We start from the raw sequence: 18,184 nt of genomic DNA on the forward strand, positions 1-18,184 counted from the left end.
AGGCAGTGTTGGGGCTGTTGGGTCCATGGTGCAATTGTGCGTCTTTGTTTCTTAGTAATAAATGATGGCAATAAGAATGATGAAAAGAGCTGAGAGGATTTCTGCTGAAATGTTAAATGCTCAAACTAAAAATATGTGTTCCATGATTTTGCAAGCAACATGTTGCTCAATATTTTACAAAATTACTAATAAGTAAATGTTATTCACTTAATTGAATATAGTGTAATTTTTTTAGTTTTATGACAAAAAGATCAGGAGAGTTTCAAGGTTTTTGTTGATTACAATTTATATTTTAAGAATGATTGGTTAATTGTTGCTGAATAGAGCAGTCATTTTGGCCCAGATTTTGGTAATGACCTATTCACTTTGAACTTCTTTTGCAAAAGCTCTAATTTATTATAGAAGTTCTTCTGGCTTATTTGTCCAGGTATATAAGGCTATCAGAATCTGGCCCTAAGCCTCAACATAATCTCTAGGTTTTATGTCTTGGAAATCCATGCACTGGAGAATCCAACCAGGAACTCTGCATAATGTTTATTAAAGTGACTATATGCAGAGAAAATACTTAGTTCAAAGGCTTGAGCCAATAATCCTCATTGAGTAAGAAACAAGTTCTCGAATCTGAGCAATATTAACTCAGCCTATGTGCCCCAGAACAGAACAATGACACTCAATGTCCAAAAAACATTAACATTCCCCAGTGTTTCTAAGTGTTTTCTAACAGGAAGGTGGAAATATTATAGGCCTGTTCACCTGGGGGATTTCTGTTTATCTTGGCTTTATGTATATTAGTGCCTCCCCTCTTGGTCTTGAGTTAATTCCAAAATTAATTGAAAGGTTTTTAGGTGCTTTAGCCGAGTCTTGGGTGAAGCTCCTCCACGTCTGAAATAAATCTTTCCATTTCCTTCTCCAGCAACAGCTGTACGTGAGCTCAGATGAAGGGGTCACCCAGGTATCCTTGCATCGCTGCCACATCTACGGGACCGCCTGCGCCGACTGCTGCCTCGCCCGAGACCCATACTGTGCCTGGGATGGAAACTCCTGCTCCAGGTTTTATCCCACAGGGAAAAGGTGAGCAGTACTAAGGGGCCGGTGAAGTCTGCAAGGAAAGGCCTTTGTTCTGCTATGTAGCCTGTGGTGTTGTAATGTGATGGAGAAGTGGGATGCCATTCCTTTCAGGAGCATGTACAAGCGATACCCCCGTAGCTATCGTGCTTGGTATTGTTCATCACCTAGGAGTGTGTGTTGCAAGAGTGTATGACAAAGAGCTTGCCTTTTCATATTTAAAATAATGGACTGAAAAAAAGAAGTAAAAAACCATTCCTAATCATAAATATTAATCCTTCTGGCTCACGCACGCAAAATCAGTGAAACATTTTTTCCCTTTGTTTAAATTCAGTTGCTTGCTATGGATGTAATTATGATAGCCCTAAACACAGCAAAATATCTCTCAGGCTGTCTGAGGAATAAAGTCATTTATTTTTTTTGTTCCTCATTTGCTCCTAAGTGAGAAGAATTATTTCCAGGGAAATTTTAGGCAAATGTGATTTCCATGTAATGCCTGCAAATTTGGAGTTTTTGACATGAGATTTATTAAAGCAGACAGGGAAAGCAGTTTCTCTTTAATTTACAGCAGAGCTAATAGTCCATCTCATAATTCTTATGCAAAACAGGAGCCTCTTTCCTCCTCCCAAGGGAAATATTTAATAGCAGGAGGCTGTAGTGAGCTCTTGTATTACTAAGATTTCAATTCATAGACAAACAAAGCTACAGAATACACAATGAGGTATTACTGCAGAGGAGATGAACCTTTCAGATGTATGCCAGAGCTTTACCCACCACGTGCCACTGTGCTCACTGCCTGCACCTGAGCTATAGATGTAGAATACCAGATGCAGTTAATGGGCTTTACTCCTTTACCTACATGGAGGGAGACAGTAGACAGAAATAGGCAAAGCTTGGCTCTGCTTCAGTGACCCAACCAGCTGATGACAATGTCATCCTCTGGGATTAAAGACAATTGCTTTTGTTATTACAAAGTTTTCTTGACTCATTCCTTATTTGAGATTAAAAGGTAAAGCCTAACCTGGCCATGTATCCATTGGCAAAGTACCTGGAGTTTTTACTGCTTTCACTCAGCATATTCAGCCTCCAGTCGGCAAAATGATTGTTTTCTTCCATGGAACAAAGGTCGGAAGATGGGAGGAGGAAACAAAAGAAAAATCCCCAAGTCTCAGGCCACCTACCTCCTACACTAACATAGCTGCCAAAAGATATAATGAGCAGTCAGGTATACCCAGTCTGTGCAGTTTCCAGTGGATTCTTTGCCATCCCCATTATATACACCCAAGATTATTTCCACTGGGGCTTGCTTTCATGCTGACATTTTGTTTGCAATTTGCTTTTTATATCAAACCAAAATAAACACCTGAAACTGTATGGAAAAAAACCTGGTTTTCATATGTGAAGGAAATGAGTTGTCACTTTATCTAACAAGAGACATTGTGAAGGAGAAAACATTGGTAATTAGAGCCAAATCCCATAGTCTAGACAGTAGTATCTGCTGGACATACTTGCTTATTTGCTTCTTTTGACACTTCTGTCTCCCATGAATTACTGTGGTTCCTCATCCAACATTGATTTACCCAAAACACCTGACAGTATTATCTTTATTTTCTAACTGCCACCTTCTCACCTTTTTTTTTTATAAATATCAGACTGTAAGTTTACATTCTCCGAACTGCTTAATGTAAGCGGCCTGCCATTTCTGACAGTGTGGAGCAGCTCACGGTAGCACAGGAATCCTGAAATTCACTCAGAAATTCTTCATTGTCTCCTTTGACTCACATAAATAGTTCACAAGGGTTAAGATCCCAAGGCAACAGATGAAATATTTTTGATGTTTACCATCAAAAATATACTTGGAATGTCAGAAATTACTCCTTTGAAACATCACCTTTCAAATGTTTCCTTTTAAAACAATGCAGTGAAGGATCGGGTGACATGGGATTATAAACACTGTCTCTGGGTGTTTGTGCACTACCTGGTATAATGTGGCCATAGAGGCATCACCCTTCACTCAGCAGTACTGGAGCTCCAGGGGCTTTTTTCATGGTTTCTGATCTTGCAAGTCATTATTACATAGTTCAGAATACAGCTGTTCCATATCCCAGCAGCATCCATTTGCAACAATCTATCACCAATATATTTTTTTGTTGAACTTGATAAATACTGAGCTAACTTACAGAATATTCAGCAAACAAAATAACAGATCTTAAGAATAAAAAATTCAGGTACCACGTTTTCATGCACTGAATTCTGAGAGCTCTGACCTCCTAGCTGAGGAGGGCTGAAATGCCAGAGTTCCCAATCCCAGTAAGCTCCCTAACTAATTTGCTACAGAATCGTGATTTTGCATCTGTCATCCAAATAATATAACAAAGTCCCGTTTAGAAGTATTCTGAGACTTGGTGAGTTTGAGTATCTTTTGGCAATAGATACCCTCAAGCAGACAACAGAACTGAATCTTAGCTCTCCACTATTCTGGAGGAATACTTCAGTCATACTGCTACTAAGGTGGCTAGAGGCACTAAAAATAAGATGCCTGCCAAAATCAAGGAGGAAACCTGCCCTATATCTTAATTTTCTGTTGATGCATTAGATACAAGCACTGTGACTTTTGTGCATCTCATCCATAGGTGCTTGCCTTTATGAAGAGTTCCAGCTGGGGCTTCTGGCTTTGAACGTTAGGTCTTGCAACTGTGAAGCTATGTCTATTTCATGCATCACCTCTAACCCTTCCATCTCTATACCACCATTGCAAAACTATTTACCTACCAAAAGTACAAACATTTTATAAACTGATTATTCACTAAAACAGTATCTTCACTCTAGCAAGCCTGCCAAGAGTAAAGCACACTCACAGTAGGTCATGAACTATCCCTAGCAGTTGATCTAGTGAAAAAAAACCAAACCCACAAATAAAAAAGTGTTTATTTGCAGTGTAGCTATCTTGGAATAACATTTTGTTTTTACAAAATATTTCAGGAGGAGTCGTAGGCAAGACGTGAGACATGGAAATCCTCTGACTCAGTGCCGAGGTTTCAACCTGAAAGGTACTATAATTTAGAGATCCTCATGCTATATAAAGAATGCATGACTTTCGTTTATGTGATTCATCATAACTCACATTATCTGTGTGGTTTACTGGTAAAGCATAATTATTTTCCAAGTCTGAGTTTTGTTTTGATTTTAACATATTTCCTTGCAATTACATGAAACTTGCATATGTATGATAAAATGATGAACCATGAAATACATAGTTCAGCATACATGAAATGAGAAGCTGACAGTGTTGACTAGAAACAAGTACAGTTAATTTGAGGGCTTTTCTACTTCTAAATCCCTTCAGTCTTTATTAATGCCTCTTCATGTATTTAAGTCTTGGACCTCAAAATTATTCTGAATATTTGATGCCATATTGAGTTTTGGAGCACATCTTTCAGCAAACAGCAAGTTCTAGGCCTGTTTTTTGAATTATGATTATTCCTTTCTCCCTTTACATGGGAAAATAAACCATTCCAAATCTCTTTATGAAGTCTCTTAGTTCCAGCAAGTGCAACTGTTTTGTCAGCCTGGCATGGAGTGGGTGGACAGGTGAGCCAATGCTCTGCCCTCCCAGCTACCACTTTCTCCAGATTGATGGACACCAGTCAAATATGGCCAAAGTCATAGTAAGAGTAGACACATACATAAAGGCAGCTTAATCCTCTTCAACCACATGCGTGTCTGAGCTAGGTGGTGGCAATGTATGCCATCAAATCAAGGGCACATATTAGAGAATTATGCTCCTTTCACCTCTGTTTCTGAGCCTGCATTTTGAAGTGCATTCTCATCTGTACCATGTGGAGATCATATAATAGATCTGATTGTAAATTTTTGATTGACTTTTTTGAATGAAAGAACAATGCTTTAAGAGTTGCATGTGAAAGGTTCAGTAAATAATAATTCCACTGAAATGGTCTCTGCTGGGTCTCAGAAGAATCTCCTGGATCAAAACAGACCACAACAGTCACTCAGGTGTAGATCCCTCAGCCCAACTGCAGTTAATTGTGCTCTAGCTGCCAATCTACAGCGCCAGCAGGTCTTTCCCCATGACTCAGTATTAGGTCATTTATGTGAAGCTGAATAGCTTCAACAGGTAATTACAAAAGATGACCCCACAATTAGAGTATGCACCTGAGCTCTGAGAGATCCATATTAAAGCTTAGGCTCTGAATCACGAAGTAACTTGAGCTGCGTGTCCTACCTTGCAGGCATGTGCTGTGACCACCCACCCATTGTCTGTCCCAAGGGTGGGTGACTCCTCTTTCTGGGTGGAAAATGTGAGAATGTCAACTGTCTGCTTTCTGGGCTGAGGGAAGACAAATGTTTAAACCTTGACAGTCTTGTGAAACAGGTTTCTTGTTTTTCAGCCATTTCTTTTAATGTGGATGTATTTATAGGTTTATGTGTTTTAGCAACTTTTTAAAGGATGTTTTGGTGACAGCGGTGGGATGTAGCATAGGTACATGTCAGTTGTTTCCCCAGTGGAAAAAAAGATAAAAAGAAACAGCAGCTTAGACTCTTTCAAAATATAATTAAAGCCACTTATAGCAAAACTACTCTGTTGGGGGAAAAATTAAATCTACCTAAAGGACAAAAGAGCAGGGAGTCAGGCAACAGCAAGAAATCTTCCAAGTTCATAGGGAACCATAATCTTGAAATGAAGTCTTTAAACATCATAGGTTGCATGCCTTGGACTTCTCAGCATGTATAAACTCAACATTTTTGGCTTATTGCGATTTTTAAATAGATTATCAAGAACTAAGGGGCTTGTATGATTGCTTTTCAGGTGTTCTGTTTAATATTGTTATGCTTGTGTTAGCCCTTATGGCCATTAGAGAAATGCATTTATGTTCTCTCAGTCTTTTTCTTAGCATGTATGAGTAGTAGTAGTATGGAGCAGGTAAGAATTTAGATATATATTGATCAATTAAACAGACAAAAATGCCTTTCTGTGGTACACCTAGTTCCAGTGTACATAAAAATAATAATAATGTGTTGCAGCTCTGATTCTCACTGTTCCACAGCTACAGATAGGTCAGCCCACACATAAGTTCTTTGCTAGTGCATGGTTTTTGAATGCAAAATATTTCCACATTATTCTCCTAAAAGTTACAATTGGTTTTGGTACAACCTCATAAATGTGCTAAAAACTTTGAAGAACAAGAACCAAGCAAAGTCTCCTTCCTTTAGCAGAATAGATTCCAATTTCACATATCGGTTGATGAAAGAAGCTGAAAAGAATGAAAGATAAAGTAGAGTCTGAAGAAAACCAGTCTTAGGACTGTGCAAAACAGAGTGAGATGTTTAGACGTAGACCTCTAGGTATTTGCATTTCTCATATCATTTGGTATCCATTGCTCCTTTGTCAAAAAAAAAAAAATGTATTTCATATATGATGTAAGCTTTTAAATCTGGAAGTGTATTGTTTTCAGGACAAATACTATGATTTGGGCCAAGCAATGAGCATGTAAAAGTTCCTATAGGTAACTGCCAATTGTTCATCTATCAAGACTATAAAGGGGCACAACAAGTCTAAGCGATGACATACGCTCAGCACTTGCCCAGGTGTTGCTGGAGTGCTATAAATCTGTCCTGCTCTCTGTTTCTGGCCTGTCTACGTACTCATTGAATTTCAGATTTAGAGCCAAGTCCCTTCTTCGCTTTGCAGAAGGAGTGGGAGCCAAGTGTGCCCTCTCTCGCCTCCCTGTGATACTGCGCACAGCTGGAACAGCCAGAGCCTTCGCTGGGGCAGGCTGCTGTGTTTTGAGTCATACAACCACAGCCCCCAGCTTGTCAACTGGTGAAGTGTGAAGAAATATATTAAATGCTTCATTCTCCCTTGGATAGTTCTAGACATGTGTTCTTGTAGTAGCAGAGAATGAGCTCATTTCAGGGAACGATATCCCTGAGCTCAGTTATCCCATCAGCAGAGCTTACCAGCCCACAGGTATCCTACTTCCTCAGAAAAGACCATGTTGGTTTGAAATCACTGGTATTTGGAACTGGATGCACTTCTTCACATTTCATTTCATTTCTCTGAAAATTTTGTGTCTTAAATTACTTATTATTGGCCAATATCAGGTTCAGATATATTTCATTTTACTGGTGTTGCAAACAGTTACTTGCTTTCTATATCAAATCACCACTCACAGTAGCCTGACCTGTTTTCTTTTTCTTTCTAGCATACAGAAACGCTGCAGAAATAGTTCAGTATGGAGTAAAAAACAACACCACCTTTCTCGAATGCACACCCAAATCTCCTCAGGCTTCTATTAAGTGGCTGCTACAGAAAGACAATGACAGGAGGAAAGAGGTGAGTAATATGAGCAGTAGCCCTGGAAGGCACCTCAGTCAGCATCTCATCAGTCCCTGGGCCAAGGCGAGGGAGCATCTGTGTTTTCATCAGACTGTCTGGATACAGTGAAGCTGGAAAATTTGTGTGGATGCAGGATAGTGGCCAGCACTTTACTCGTATAAATAAGGGCAGACTCTTAGGTATAGCTGGGACTTGACTCCTCGGCCCCAGTGATTTCTGTCAGAACAGAATGGCTATCAGAAAATTCCTGTCAGCCCCTAAAGTCAGGGAACTAGTTAATGAATTTTTTCTTCACACCTTACTAATTGCAAACTGAAGATTTGCAGCACTCGGGACTTCTTACTGATCTAAGGAAATAGGCATAAAAGCAATAACCTATATAAAGTTCAGGAATAAGCCAGCCTGCAGTAGCTCTTCTGTGCTATTGAAGAGACAAAAGGCAAAAGTGGGAGAAATGTGAAAGGTTTCTTTAGCAAGAAACTAGTCCAGGCTAAGAACACGTATTGACAAAAGCATTTCCCCACCATCGTGCAATCACATTTTCCATTACTGCACTCTCTAAGGCTCTCAAGTTTCAGCACTGTAATATACAGTATGATTGTTTATGGGGAATGTGCCTTCCTGAAGTAACATAAAAGGGGAAAAACTCCATTTCAAATCTAAGGCAGTTACTATATGAATAAGAAGGAACATCTTTCCAAAGGAAATATTAAGTAATATGGTGTCTGTTGATAGATTATGAATACTGAAAAACATTATTCTCATATCAGGCCATTTTCCAAGGACTTACAAGCCTTTCACTGAGCCTTTCATGCTGTTTTTCTCAGGTACTCTTCAAAAAACTCAAGCCGTGTCCTGGCAATCTAGGTGCAATTCTTTAACACTTTGCTTCAGCAGAGCATTTCCCTTTTTTGTTCTTATGGTCAATAACTGTATTAGAATCAATGCAGTTTTAAATAACAACAGACAAACTAAAGAAATCAAAGGGTTAATTACATTTCAAGCTCTCAGATTTCTGAAAATCTTACCTCCACAATGTCTACAAATGTTTACAATAACAGAATAGCATAGTAAATAAATGAATGCCCAAGGGAATCAGGTATAATTCAAAGTGCAGTGGCAAAATAGAAAAGTCATTCATAAAAATACCAGCACTGGTATTCTTTCACAATGGGTTAAACTAGCAATTTCTACACTTCACAGCTGATATGCAAAGGCACGTGTGCACCATCATTTAAGATCAGATGATAACTCGACAAGCTGCAGTAACTTCCTTCCTTCAGATGATGTGACCATCTCCTGGGATTGTCCAGAGTCTGAAGCCAGAAAGGAAATAGGAGAGTTGAGAAATTGCTCCTGGTTTCCAGTGAGCCAAGTCCCAGCTGAGACCACTGTGATGAGAACTTTTACACCAGGCTATAGACTCCGCAGTGCAGCTAGAGTTCTTCAGAAGTTAGCCGCGGTAACCTGCTCAAAGTCAAAACATTTAACCAGAAGCCACCTTGTGTTCAATGACAGATCAACCCCAATTTTGCACCTTTCTTCCATCTAGACTCAGCAGCGGTCTCTGATGCTGGAAGAGACATTCTCAGGGGTGTAGCCCTGGCAAATAAAAGTTAATTTCCTCAGTTCTGCTATTTGAACATTATGAAAACTCTTCTTTCAGGTAGTCTCCAGATTTGCATCTTTGTCTTCATCCTGATCCAATCTATTGTAACATAACAAATAAAAATATTGAAGTCCTTTTCTTTAGCGACACTTACCTACCTTGAGGTAAGTTCTCTCCTAACAGTAGCAATAGCAGTGGTCTCTGGGAGATACGACAAAGCAAAACACAGTACCTTTATGAAACTCTTTAAGAAAGAAAGAGGTGTTCGAAGTGAGGTTTACCAAGAGGTCCAAGACTGTGTTGTTCCATAACGTTCCCTAAAACATTCCTTCTGTCGTTTTGCCCTTTAGGTCAAGCTGAATGAGAGGATCATAGCTACTGAGCAAGGACTCCTTATTCGCTCTGTCCAAGACAGCGACCGGGGGCTTTACCACTGCATCGCAACAGAGAACAGCTTCAAGCAGACCTTAGCAAAGATCAATTTCAAAGTGTTGGATTCAGAGATGGTGGCCTTCATGACTGACAAGTGGTCCCCTTGGACCTGGGCCAGCTCGGTGCGAGCGCTGCAGTTCCACCCAAAGGACTTTGTGGGAGCTTTCAGCCACTCAGAAATGCAGATGATTAACCAGTACTGCAAAGACAGTAGACAGCAAGGTCAGCAGAGGGAAGAATCTCAGAAGATGAGAGGGGACTACAGCAAACTAAAGGCCCTTATCAATAGCAGGAAAAGTAGAAACAGAAGGAATCAATTACCTGGATCTTAATTTTATTTTGTAGTAATAGATATCTTTGTCCTCACTATAGGGGACTTATATTTGTCTATTGAGAACAAATTTGAGCAAATCTGATAAAAGAATAAATAAAAATCCAACAAGCCTCAGAAAAGATCCATCTCCCAATAAAATGCAGTGTAACTTAACTAAAGAAAATAATTGAGAGCATTTTCTTTCCTAGATGCTTGCTGACACTAGGTTGGGCTCTGTCCTAGAAGCAAAACAGAGTATTCATCTTAAACCAGATTCACCTTTAACATGCGATTATTTAATTACAGCTGAATAGAAATTTTTACAAAATCAATGCATTATCTTGCAACTCTGGAACTGTACCAACCAGGCTGGTGGTGAAAGAATCTGGGTTAAGATGCATGCTCAAAGTAGGATGGTACTAAGATTTCCTTGCACTGCATTTAAGAACATGAGTTTATTCTTGTTTACTGTTCAATATTGAGTTTACAGCTTTTACTCATTGTTCAAATCATGTGAATGCATGCTGATAGGAAGCAAGTATAGTAGAAATGTTTCATTCATTCAGAGGTCAAATGAAGGAATGAGTAGAAAGAAAAAATTATATACTTTATCAGAGGAAACACTGATTATTGTGCATAGTATGAGTTGTAATAAATTAATGAGTTCTGGAATGTAACTTAAAATATCTCTGCTCATATTGATTTTTATTAAAATAAGGTGTCCTATAACACTACATAGCTTTATAAGTGCTACAAAGCTAACATGAAAATGTTCAGTATACATACAATTTTGAAAAACACCTAAGTGACTTAGGTATTTTAGCTATTTTTCAAAGATTTACACTCCAATTTTTTTCAAAGGACAGAATGTGGGTATACTGTATAGTGTTTACTCAGAAATGAAAAACTTAAGTTATCTTTAATCTGTTTCATGATTCAATTGGAGCTGGTCTACAATGTGGAAACAAGTCATGAGTGTCTTTGAAAATTTTAAAACATTATTTTTTCAACTATTTTTTCAAAGCTGCAAATATTTTGACTAGAAGTTTTAAATTAAGCCATTTCCATTTTCCAGTCTTTGTACCCTTTTTCATTTCAATGTTAGTTTCATAATTTCCTCTTATTTTCCATTTTCTGCTGAAAAGATCAGGGGAAAAAAAAGAATGAGGGAAAAATATAAAACTGAAAAATGGGTTTGGGTCAAAACCCCAAAAGTATAATAACTTGAGAGGCATGTTTAAACAGAAATATTTTTGTGTAAGAAGCAGCTGTCAAGTCTAATGAAGTATGTTTAGTTGAAAACTGAGTAAATGTGCATCAAGCCATCCTGGGAAAAACTATCACTTTTTTTTTTTTCTTTTTTTTTTTTTTTTTTTTTGAGCAACACTAGTGCCAAAAGCCAGGGACAAATCTTCCTCCTTTTACTGTATAAGAGTGTTCTGAAAGGCACTGAGTCTGTTCAAAGGAGATAGATAACAGGTATTAAAAATGTATTAGTACCTTAGAAAAATTGTGGTTTATTCCACGATATTTTATGATAGTATACAAAAATATAAAGTAGTGTTCAGCTCAAAACTGAGCTATGTTAAGCTCAAAAAAAAAAAAAAAAAAAGGTGGTAAATTTCTGGAAAGAAAATTGAGTGAAAATAATTACTGAACCCAAAGAAGATAAGAAAAAATATTTTTTAAACTTTGCTAGTTCCAGCCAGTAGCAGATGGATACTGTATTTTAAAACATAGTTTTAAACATTTTGATGGGTCTTTGTTGAAACTCTTTGGGCATTATTTTGATTCTGCTTCTGTTGGAATATGCTGGGAGTAACTCTCCAGGGTGTAGAACACCTCTGGGTTTGTGCCAGTGTGAATTAAGATCTAGTGCAGTGGAGGTGACTCGGGTATTTACCTGGTATCAGTTAGATGTGTCACTTTATCACCACCTGATGCAGAATAGCTGGGAAGTAGGCCCTGATTGATCAAACCACTTAAACACTGTCTCGTAAGTCCCTTTGACACTGGTGGGAGCTCTTCGAATTTAATTTGTGTGCTTACTGCTTGCTTCAAAGGGGATGGCAATGCCAGCCTGCTCATATATTGCCATCTAGTTAAGTGCTTTCCTTAATCAAGGCCTGAATGCATATTTCTGCAATATGTAGCCACTGGTATCTAAGGTTCTTCTGGTGGAAACCATTGGGAAACTTTCTCTGTGACTTCAGTGAGCTTGGATCTGGCCCCAAGAGCTGGCAAAGCAGACTCTGGAGAAAAAAAAGGAAAATGAGATGGGTAAGGCAAAACAAGTATTCTATTTTTTTTTCCCCCAGCTGACTTTCAGTGCAGCAAACTACTTTTTTTTTTTTTCTGAGGATGACTGACTTCTGAAGTGTGTAAGTGACAAACCAAAAATTGAGTGCCACAAAATAGAACTACCTCCTGGAATGACATTAGTGCATATACTCTGTATGCTGCCATGCTCTTCCTATTTTCCCAGCAGATTCACTGCAGAGTTTGTGTGATATTAATGTCTATTGTGAGGATCATAATTGCTTCCAGATGGAATAGTGATTAATAGGTATTTAAGGGTACAATTTACCCTTTAAGTGGTTAGGTATAGTGATATTTTAATAGGCCCCCATTAGGCCTCAGAAATTATAGTTACACTGTTTTCTAATAGAATATTGGCAATAAGGGATTCCGTTAAAACAATCAGCATAGTTCAGAGTTTCATATGATTATAAAATAATATTTTTAAAGCTGCTTCATATACCATTATTATGGTATGACTGTTTAAGGGATTATACTTAAACTAACATTTTTCCTGCTGCATGAAGACTTCAGCATATATATAATAAGCTTCTGTCAGTGCATAACTGGTCCAAGCTTCCATGCTTTAGCAGCCTTCCCCTGTGTATAGAGTAGTCAGGAGCCAGATGCTCAGCTGGTATAAACTAATGTAACTTCCTTGCTGTCCATTTAGCTACTGTGGTTTATATCAGCTGAGGGTTTGGACCTAAATGTACAGAATAGACAAACCGCAATTTTTATGTGTTTAAAGTAGCCCCTCTACTGTAGGTAACACCAAAACTTAAGACTGTAATATTGTTTGTGCTATTTAATACTTCCTATTTTAAGGATTACTAAATAATGTACATAATTTTTTTCCTTAAAAAATACAAAAGCAAAATGACTTCTAGGCATAACTTCACCAAATGTAAAGATATGTTCTCTGCTAAGAACTTCACCATGTACTGATATTTTTTTGGCTATTTTTATTTTGTGTAGTTTGTAAAGTTTGCTGAAATCTTGACCTAACAATGTGTTCTTTGCAATTGTTGTTACTGTAGATATGCGTGTTTTATTAAGAAAATCTTGTTTTTAAAAGTGTAGGTATGTGTACAAGTTCCTAGCATGATGAAACTGTCATTACAGTGAATATGCATTATATAGTGTGCAAGAAAGAACAAAATGTAGTTTAACATAGTGCTATTTAATTGAATATCTAAAATACTATTTGCCTGACAAAATAAAGTGTGTTGCAACAACTTAAAAATTTGTTGTTTTCCCCTTTATAGATGTGTGTTAAAAATAAGGAACTTGATTTTTTTATCTGAAAAGCAATCCCGTAGACTTTCTTAAACAAGTCCAGAAAACCACTCACAGTGTCAGGTATGGCAGCTGATCAATTCTGACCACTGCTCTACGCTGAACACTCAGTCACAGAGGTTTCCAGGAGTACACGAAGAGTCAGAGATGAATTCTTTCAGAAATTATCCCATATAAAGACCTTGCATTTAAGCAGGTTAACATTTATTCATTGTATTCATTGTAAAAAAAAAAAGAAAAGAAAAGAAAAATTGGTTTTCTACTAGAAGTATAAAGTCAATCAGAATATCTGACTAAAAAAGGGGAGTGAAGTGTAAATGCTTTCTGCTTTTATTTCACTGGGGAAAAAAACACAAAAACCTCCAAGCAAACAAAAAAACAGGCGCATTCTGTGAAATCCTGCCGATGAAACGAATTGTGGTGTTCAGCTTTTTCTTTCAGCTGGGACTCAGCATTCTTCAAGCAGCTCTGCAGAGGAGGCAGGCTGGGGGGGCTGCACCGCAGGGAGCCGCAGCTCTCTCCCATTTCCTGGCTTGTACTTGGAGTGAAATAACTGCATGACACCTACAGTATTCTCCTTTTCCCTGCATCTATCATCCAAGCAGTGTTATTACTGCTCTTCTTATCATCTGTTTTTCCAGATGGGTTTTAACAAGAAAGCATAGGGCCTCCTCAGTTCTTTGGGATAATAATTAAAAATTAAATGTCACAAATACTGACCTTCACAACAAGGTTCTGGATCGTTAAACCTGGATTTTGATTTCCCAGATAGATAGGTTCCTGCAAGGCTTTATGAGGTGTGAGTGGGTAAGATTACCTCACTCCAGGATTTCCGTACTGGCTGGTTCTTAGATGTGCTGATACTGGATAGTTACCTGCTCAGCACTCAGGCCAGTTTGGGTCGGAAGCTGAGGTTTTGAGCACTCCCACATGCTGTAGGAAATGTTTGGATTAGGCTCCAAAAAAGCTGGGCATTTACAGAGTTTACACGCTGAGAAACCTTTCCCGGATCTGATCCTGTCTTTATATCCTGCTCAGTTGTCTTTTGCTGATCTTCTCCCCCTTCTCTTTTTTTCCCCCTCCTGCAGGGTTGCAGCATGGTTCAACATTTATTGCTTTGATTCCTTAGCTCCGAGCAGTGGCAAAACAAGACAGGGGACTTCTCCAGACATCAGGTGTGAGATCTTCAAAGATCTGAGCTTTCTCCTTTGTCTGTCAAATGTCTGTTGGAATTTTATTTTTTTTTTCCATCTGGGAGCTACTGGTTTTGCTATGGTCTCTCTTCTGGTGACAAAACCTTTCTAAGGTCTCCCTTCAAGTGAAAGCGGGATGCAAAACCCACATACTTATACAGTCTGTTGTGATGAATGTGCCCATGCAGGATCCCTACCGGACAGAGCAGTGTCAAGTGCAGCCTCCTCTATTCAGCCACAGAAGCCCAGAGGGAACCAGTGAAAAATGCTGCCTGCACAGGAGGCACCACTAACAACGGGCTGGCTCCCAATGCTACAGGATGATTGTTGCCTCTGGAATTAATTGTTGCCTCCAGAATTAAGTAAGTCAGCAGATGTAATTCTGTGGGGCAGGCCATAAAAGTAGGTTGAGACATTGCGGCTTTTGCCTAAATCAGTCGCCTAGGTCTCAGGAGACAAATACTTCTTTATCCTTTGCACTGCAGCTGGCTTGTGAAGCCCTTCTCATGCACCCTGACACGGTCTGGGGAGAAGTGACTTTGTGTGATATGAGCCCAAGAAAAACTACACACAGATACTCACCAGCAGGTTCCAGATAGATACATGCGTACATACAACTACCTGCATACAGAGGAGCTTTCCCCGTACAGTATTTGCTGATCCATTTAGCTATCTTTAACATTAATGTATGTCCTTTTCTGTTTCAACATAGGCAGAATCAGACCTCATGGTCCCAAGACATCAATAGCTTGTGGGTAGAGCAGCTACCATCTCTAAGAGCATTTTAAAAGACAAGTAATTGGTTGACAAAAGCCCTTTCTTCTAATCACTCCCCTTTCTAACTTAGCTTTTTCTGCACTATCTCAACAAGAATTTCCTTTTAGCTTCAGGAGACAAGCACAGTGTAAGAAATAAAAAATGTGCTGTCATTTAACTTGTCTAATCTAAACTAAAGACTGAGATTTAAAGATGCTTTGGCATTCTGAACACTCCAAGACGCAAATTCAACACAGCTGGCTCAGCAGTCAACAAATAATTACTTTACAGTGATAGACTGTCCTGTATCCCAGGACTCATTATTGGATTCTATATACAGCTTTACAAAGCAAACAGCATTTGTGTATTCTTAGAAATGTATCAGCTTCATTACTCCTGATTTGAATGCCAGCCTTATAAACGAACCCAAATGTTTGCTGAGCTTCACATTCAAGACAGTTTAGGCCAAGGGATTTAAAAATATTCAACATTTTAAAAAGCCCTAGAACTTTTTTCAAAGGATTTTAGAGAAAGCAAATTAAAAAATGGCCAGTATTGTTGTCCGTGGGAAATGAGAGTAAATAAGAAAGACTGTTTTCTAGCTGAGCAACTGGTATAGCAACATGTAGCATGGGGAAAGAGTAAGCAAAAATGTATCTACTTAACCTTAGGCTCACAACTTGTTTGGATAGTTGTTGTTCCTTGGCTCTTTGCAGTAGTTCTTTTTTTCAGTATCTTCTCTCTGTCTCCATTTCAAAGGTCCCTAAGAGACATAGGATTTATACTTGCTTTCAAGTTGACATCTTAGGAAGTTATGTCCAGGGCATCCTTTCAGGCCTTTTGTCTAATAAGACCTCAGTAAAAATAGTATTACATATAGTATCATCTATGTTATCTACCTAAATCCTTTCAGCAATTGATACAATATTTGGAAAAAAACTTGCATGATTTTTAAGACTTTGCTCAAAATGACAGGCAGAGAGGAACAGGACCCCAGAAAAAAACAGCAATGCAACATGCCATGGTCCTTACATGAACACTGTGAATATTGACTTGCTACTACATGTTGTTATACGATGGAAAAATATGTTCTTTCAGCCTTGAAGGTCCAATTCTCCCATAGTCAAAGCTCGCCAAGATTAATATCCTTTCACTGGTCACAACAAGGACTCAGTGGAGTCCTTTCAAGAGGTTTTATGCCCCCTCTCAATTTTCATTAAAAATTCAACCATTTCCTCTTTCAAAAGCTCTTCTTCCTGTAGGGTTCTACTCTTCCTATTCTGTATGGACTCTTCTTTATTCCCTTTCCTTTCCTCAGCTAATCTCAGGCTAGTAGTCCCAGAGGGGCTACTTTAATTTAGCTTTACAAACCCCATTCACTCTAATACTCTGAAATATATGATCTATTATAATATTCAAAAGGTGCCACACAGTACTGGCTTCATCAAGCTTGTCTGCTTTGTAGTGTCAGTTAACAAACAAAATATAAAGAAGTACTTCCAAGATATTTGTAGCCTTTGAGCTTAAGAACAAACATCAGAACCAGACTACTTAGTTGAATATATATATTCACACTCAAAAGCCGTTTAGGTAGTATTTTGTTCTGGTTTTTTCAGCACTATATTCATATTGCAGACTATTCTTTATTTCATGCTTGACAATGCAAGTACCCTAGCTCAAGGATTTTGTTTTGAGGAACTTGAGGTAAAGTAAAGGATGGAGAGAAAGAATATCAATAGATGATATTACACAGATCTATTTGTCAGATTGCCAGTCACAAATACATTCAGTTAAATTACCTGTAGGAGAAATTATCTTGTAACTCAGGAAGGTCAATAATCAAAAGAATTAGGCCAAGCTATTCAAATCAATGAGCACAAAAAAAATGTTCTGAAGACATTTTTGGGGGGAAAAGATCAAAGGCCTTTGCCATGGAAGAGAAGGATCACCTTTATCATCACAGCAACAAATCCAGATGCCTCCTTCATATATATGGAACAAAAGGAGCTCAGAAATTTTCTTCCCTTTCAATGATTTCTGAGGATTAGAAAGATTTATGATATTTACCTATATATGAATTTGTCCTATGTATGGATCTGTCCTGTGCTGTGTCCTCCACCTAGAGATGTCTGGAGCTGTCTACCAGGAAATGGTTAAAGCACATAACAATATGCCTGGTAGATTATCCAGGGCTCCAGAAGTAGGGAATAATGTTTGCTTCCATTTGGTAACCACCTGGCCCTTTGGAGCATGCTAGTTGTCTCCCGGCACGGGGGCTGTTGTGGTGCAGTATACACTGGCCAAGGAGCCCTAAATGGAGTTAGAGACGGTTCATTTTCTAGTGTTGCTGGAGACCAGTTAGAGATTAACAAAGAAAGAATTGCCTTGCCAGTTTATTCGTTCCTGTCAAGAAGGCAAGCTGTTATTTTGAAAGGAGCTAATGACACGACGGCGAAAACCATATAAGCTGAACAGAAACTTCCCCTGCATCCTCCAGCCAACTGTAAAGTCAGCCAGCAGAAATCTTGGAAATGGTACAAGTCTTCCTGCATTGAGAGCACTCAGGTTTGGATGCCAAGAATAAATCTCACTCTGAGGGAAACCTCTGAAGTAACTGCTGTTGACTGAGCTGTTACTGGCTGTGAAGGCAGAGCTGAGTGTGGCAGACAGTGTCATGCCATACCAGATGCCACGTCCCCCTGGCCCCATTCACACCAGATTTTGCCCTACTTGTCAGTGGGGGAAGAGAAGGAGATGATGCAGTCCCTCTTCCTTTGCCTCACACTGGCAACTCTGGGCCTCTCCTTTGGTTCACTCCAGCTACTCTGTGCTGTCCCAGAAAGCTGAAACAGTCATAAACA

The 18,184-nt window shown here is 38.8% G+C and overlaps 1 protein-coding gene across 2 annotated transcripts in view; it reads left to right on the forward strand.

Annotated features, from left to right (window-relative positions):
* SEMA3C (semaphorin 3C) overlaps nucleotides 1-13,321 on the forward strand; it is a 123,902-nt gene extending 110,581 nt beyond the window's left edge. For both annotated transcript variants that reach the window (XM_075024742.1, XM_075024743.1), the window contains exons 15-18: nucleotides 914-1,071; nucleotides 4,048-4,115; nucleotides 7,290-7,420; nucleotides 9,383-13,321. In XM_075024742.1, coding sequence (XP_074880843.1) covers nucleotides 914-1,071; nucleotides 4,048-4,115; nucleotides 7,290-7,420; nucleotides 9,383-9,796 — 771 coding nt within the window. In that variant the 3' untranslated portion in view covers nucleotides 9,797-13,321. The remainder of the gene's footprint in view (nucleotides 1-913; nucleotides 1,072-4,047; nucleotides 4,116-7,289; nucleotides 7,421-9,382) is intronic.
* Nucleotides 13,322-18,184: the final 4,863 nt, after the last annotated feature.

Source organism: Buteo buteo, chromosome 4 (assembly GCF_964188355.1).
Source record: "Buteo buteo chromosome 4, bButBut1.hap1.1, whole genome shotgun sequence".
In the NCBI taxonomy this organism is placed as follows: Eukaryota; Metazoa; Chordata; class Aves; order Accipitriformes; family Accipitridae; genus Buteo; species Buteo buteo.